Source organism: Hevea brasiliensis, chromosome 5 (genome assembly GCF_030052815.1).
Source record: "Hevea brasiliensis isolate MT/VB/25A 57/8 chromosome 5, ASM3005281v1, whole genome shotgun sequence".
Lineage (NCBI taxonomy): Eukaryota > Viridiplantae > Streptophyta > Magnoliopsida > Malpighiales > Euphorbiaceae > Hevea > Hevea brasiliensis.
Window position 1 is genome coordinate 105813603 of NC_079497.1, and position 4080 is coordinate 105817682.

General features: G+C 32.6%; 1 protein-coding gene across 3 annotated transcripts; it reads right to left on the reverse strand.

Moving 5' to 3' along the window:
• Positions 1-455: 455 nt before the first annotated feature.
• LOC110636784 (uncharacterized) lies at positions 456-3185 on the reverse strand. 3 transcript variants are annotated; one of them, XM_021786624.2, is made up of 3 exons: positions 2846-3185; positions 1550-2046; positions 456-1008 (listed from the first exon to the last, which is right to left on the reverse strand). In XM_021786624.2, the coding sequence occupies exon 2, from the start codon at positions 1990-1992 to the stop codon at positions 1573-1575; it is 420 nt and encodes a 139-aa protein (XP_021642316.2). In that variant the 5' UTR covers positions 1993-2046; positions 2846-3185; the 3' UTR covers positions 456-1008; positions 1550-1572. The 3 variants fall into 3 exon arrangements, with proteins under 3 accessions (XP_021642316.2, XP_021642317.2, XP_021642315.2); XM_021786625.2 differs by lacking the exon at positions 456-1008 and having other exon boundaries at positions 1437-2015; XM_021786623.2 differs by lacking the exon at positions 456-1008 and having other exon boundaries at positions 1437-2046.
• Between the last annotated feature and the right edge of the window lie 895 nt (positions 3186-4080).

The following is a 4080-nucleotide window of genomic DNA, read 5'->3' on the forward strand; positions in this document are numbered from 1 at the left end:
TCACCCAGAAATCCTGTCCTATCACACATCACTGAAAAGAAAAAAACGTCCTTAGTTCCATCTGAGTGTTCACCTGCCATTGTCAATATTGCCAAAGAGCATTAATACAAGTCAATATTCATGTTAACATGAAAACTCTTGTAAGTCACCGGTCGCAGAGTTAAATAGTTACATTTTTATAAAATTTAATTATCTAATGAGATGCGTTTAAAAGTGAAGGTGTCATCGTGCAAAGATCAAAAGTTAAATAGTTACAATATTATAAAGTTCAAGTATCAAATGGATGCAAGTGCAACTAAAGACAGAGATGCTATGTGACTTTTTAGGTAAATGCCAATGCAATCCATTTACATTCCTATGACACGGCCATAAGCATGTTCACAAACCCAAATCTAACATTTGTTGATGTAGCTATTGAGCTTAGGTTTTCTTCTTCCATTTCTAATAACTTCAACTTCAATAAAATCATTATGTTTTAGTTTAATAGCGTTAGAGTCGTCTGTACAACTTACAAAATCTTGAGTTTGAAAGAAGTCAAATCAACCAAAGCAAATTTGGACAAAAATCTCTTAGGAAAGCATATACAGGTTGGCCATGGCAAACCAGTCCCATGGCCTTACAACATTATGTAGCTTCTATCGCTTTCACAATAAGCCAATTAATGGTCCCCAGTGCAAGTGATTAACCATTTTAGAAGACAAGCTACCTGACACAAACAAGCTTGGAAGGATAACCCTAGTAAAATACCTTCAAATGCCATTGGTGGTTCTCAAATTTAAACCCAGTATAGATTGTCAAATCAGTCTAGTTCTAGTAGTTCTTTTGATGATGAGATTGTCTGTATCAATTGCAGTTTCATCTACAATTGTAGTTCTAGTAGTTCCTTCCACCCACTACGTTGCACAAGCTCACCTTCATTACAAGCTTCTGTAATCATCATTGTTACTTGCAAAATTACTCTTCTGTATCACCAAGTCTTCACATTCATTTCTTCAGAGTCTTAACCTTCTGTGAACAGTGTTAAAAAGTAATTCAGTGTCGATAGACCTCATGAAGCCTCTGATTTATAATTGATCAGAGCAACTAGCTACATTTCAAACAATGAAAAAGCTAATGAAAGCTGATTAAACTACAAAATGGTTGCACTATCATCCTAAGTGCAGTTTGTATTGTACTTATACCAGACAAATAACAAGAACCTAAGGCTAGTCACTAGTTAGCCATGTAATGCCAGCAATAAATAGATGTAGCTAGCAAGCATAATTCTCTTGCAAAGGGAAAATAAATTTTTTCTTTACTTATGACTAAATGCAAATAGCAGAAGACCAGCAAATAATTTCCGATGGTGGAAGGTTTCTGCATAATTATATGAAGTAAAATCAATGTTATAGCCTCCGAATCGAAATTATCCGCTCCAGAGAAATGGAATCAACAAATATAAAAACAAATATCATATAACAAAAGAAACATCTAGCCAAACCTACGCAATAAGCTCCACTTCGATAATTAAGATTTATATTATCCCATGACAGGAAAGAAGACATGAAACCTTTAAAACAACAAAAATGAAGTTCACTTGCACTCAACAACAGCTTCAGCAGCCCTCCTGGGCTTGTTTTTTCGTCTGCTCCCATTTTGTCGAAATCCAATACTCACTGTTGAATTATCAATATCCAACTTTGTTCCAACACCATTTTCCTCTTTGACTGAATTTGAATTTTCTTCGGTATGTCCAGGTCTCTTCCTTTTCTGTCCATTCTCAATGGCAGCCTGACTTTTCACATCTTTAGAAGAAATAGTATCTTTCACATCCTTGCCATCTTCTTTTATTTCTGCAACTTCTTCTTCTTCTTCTTCTTCATTATCATCCTGCAGTGGTTTTGTTGGCCTTCCTCTTCTTCTATAGGTAGGAATTTTTTCTTCAGCACTGGCAGGATCTTCATGTGAACCAATAACAGTCTGCTTCTTCCCTTTTCCTCTGCCCCTTCTCATTGTTTGAAGCTGTCTGAAGTTGCCTGAAAGAAAAATTCAAACAACTAAAGGTTCCTGCAAACATGACCAGATAAGAGTCCTAAATCAACAAACAACACAAAAAGAACAGAAAATATTACAAAGCTCATAAAAACACAATACATATCATTTTGCTACAACCGTCAAAGTTAAGAAACTCAATATGACATCAACTGATAATGAGATCATTGACCATATGAGCCAAACCAAAAAATTGCCCTATTTGATAAACATGGCAAATCCTCAACCTCACTAAAACAGAACGTACACAAACTGAATTAGTTTTACTCTCATTTGATTAATCTTTTAAAGGCACAGCTTATGCATATCAAAAACATTTTGGAGGATTTGATTCCCAAAGCCCCAGATTAGTCAAAATTCGAAATTTTTATTTCTTTTCCAACCTTCTTCTTCCTTGGGAAAAGAATCTTTAGTAAAGATCCTTCGGGAAAATGGTAAAACCATAAGATATTAGAAAGATTTTGGGTGAAAGAACCAGAACAATGAATACATGCTACCTCTACTTTAGATAATATCAAGGGGCAAAAATCAAAATTAACAATTCTGTACTTGGTTGTCAAAAACCTAAGGAGAACAAACCTCAAATCTCCTATTCTATCCGCAGAAAATGAAAGCTTTTTTCTTCTCATCTGCTAATCAGAGAGAAACCAAAGATTCAAATATATACGACATATCATTTTACTGCTTTTATTTCAGCAACCAAATAAAGCATTGACAAGCAATATTAACGAGCATTTGCATTTCCATCAAACGTCATATTATATAGAAACAAAAAGAAAAGAAAAAAAAAAGGAAAAAGAAATGAAGCTCTGACCTCATAACATATATCCATTACTTGCGTCTTTGCTGAAAAAGAACCACTTATCAGAATGTAATTTTTTCCAATCAAGAAACAACCAAATTCCCTAGGAAACAAATGGGCTTTCGTTTCTATCAATGATTTTCAAAAGAAAGCAGCAACTGCAAAAAAATGGTGAGAACAATCATCTGAATCGGAATTTAAACACAACCCAGATCAGAAATGATGTGATTCTAGAGAAGTAGCAGCAAAAAGATTGAGACTTTAAAGAGTTTAATCAATTTTGCTAGCTTAGATGGAGTGGAGGCTGAGAGAACTAAATACAACTGCTCAAGAAAAAGTGGAGAAGAAAATGGCAAAGAAGCATATAAATATATTTCCTTTTTACTTCATAGGGTTTTATTTTTTTATTTTTATTTTTTTAAGATAACTGAAAATTAATATAAAGAATGTTTTGGTTTGAAATATATTTTATTTATAAGTTAATTTGAAAATAAATAATTAATTATTTAATAGAATTATTTAAAATGTTTAAAAGTAATTTAATTTATTAAAATGATAAAAATAATATGTAATTAAGTGTTGCAATTGTAATGCTTGAAAAATATATTTTTTTTAAATTTAATAAACTGTACAAATAATTATTTTAATATTATTTTTATTCCTTTTAAACATATTCTATAAAGATTAATTCAAAACTTCAATTTTAAATTAAATGATTATTTTCTAAAGTTAAATTTTCTATTCATAATTATTATTATTGCAGTATTTATGTAGTTTTTTTATTAAAAAGAATAAATATTAGATATTGTGAATTAGATTGTTATTAGTGTTGTTTTATTTAAAATATTGTTGTAAGGGAATTTAAATAGGATGGACTTGATTGAAAAGTATGATGGATTCGATTGAAAAATATTTTGGACTTAATTGTAAAACAATAAAAAGTTTAGAGATTAAAAGATAATTAAAATTAAAAAAAAGCTTCGAATTTTGAAAAACACAGCAGCAACCCTCTCCCCAAAATCTCTCTTTCTCTTCCTCCCACATCTGTCACTCTCTCTCTTCGTTCATTATCCCTCGGCCAGACCAGCAACGGGAGATTATCGGTGAACCTCCGGCGACCATCAGCAGCATCGGCACAGGCTCATTGGGCAGTGAACAGCGGCGGCCAGCGCGCTTTTTCAGTTAAACGCGCAAGAAGGAGCCAAATAATTTTTTGCCCTTTTTTGGCGATTCCGATGTTGGATCGA

Excerpts from the sequence above, each read along its gene's own strand:
- LOC110636784 (XM_021786624.2), bottom strand. The coding sequence starts at position 1,992 with ATGAGAAGGGGCAGAGGAAAAGGGAAGAAGCAGACTGTTATTGGTTCA.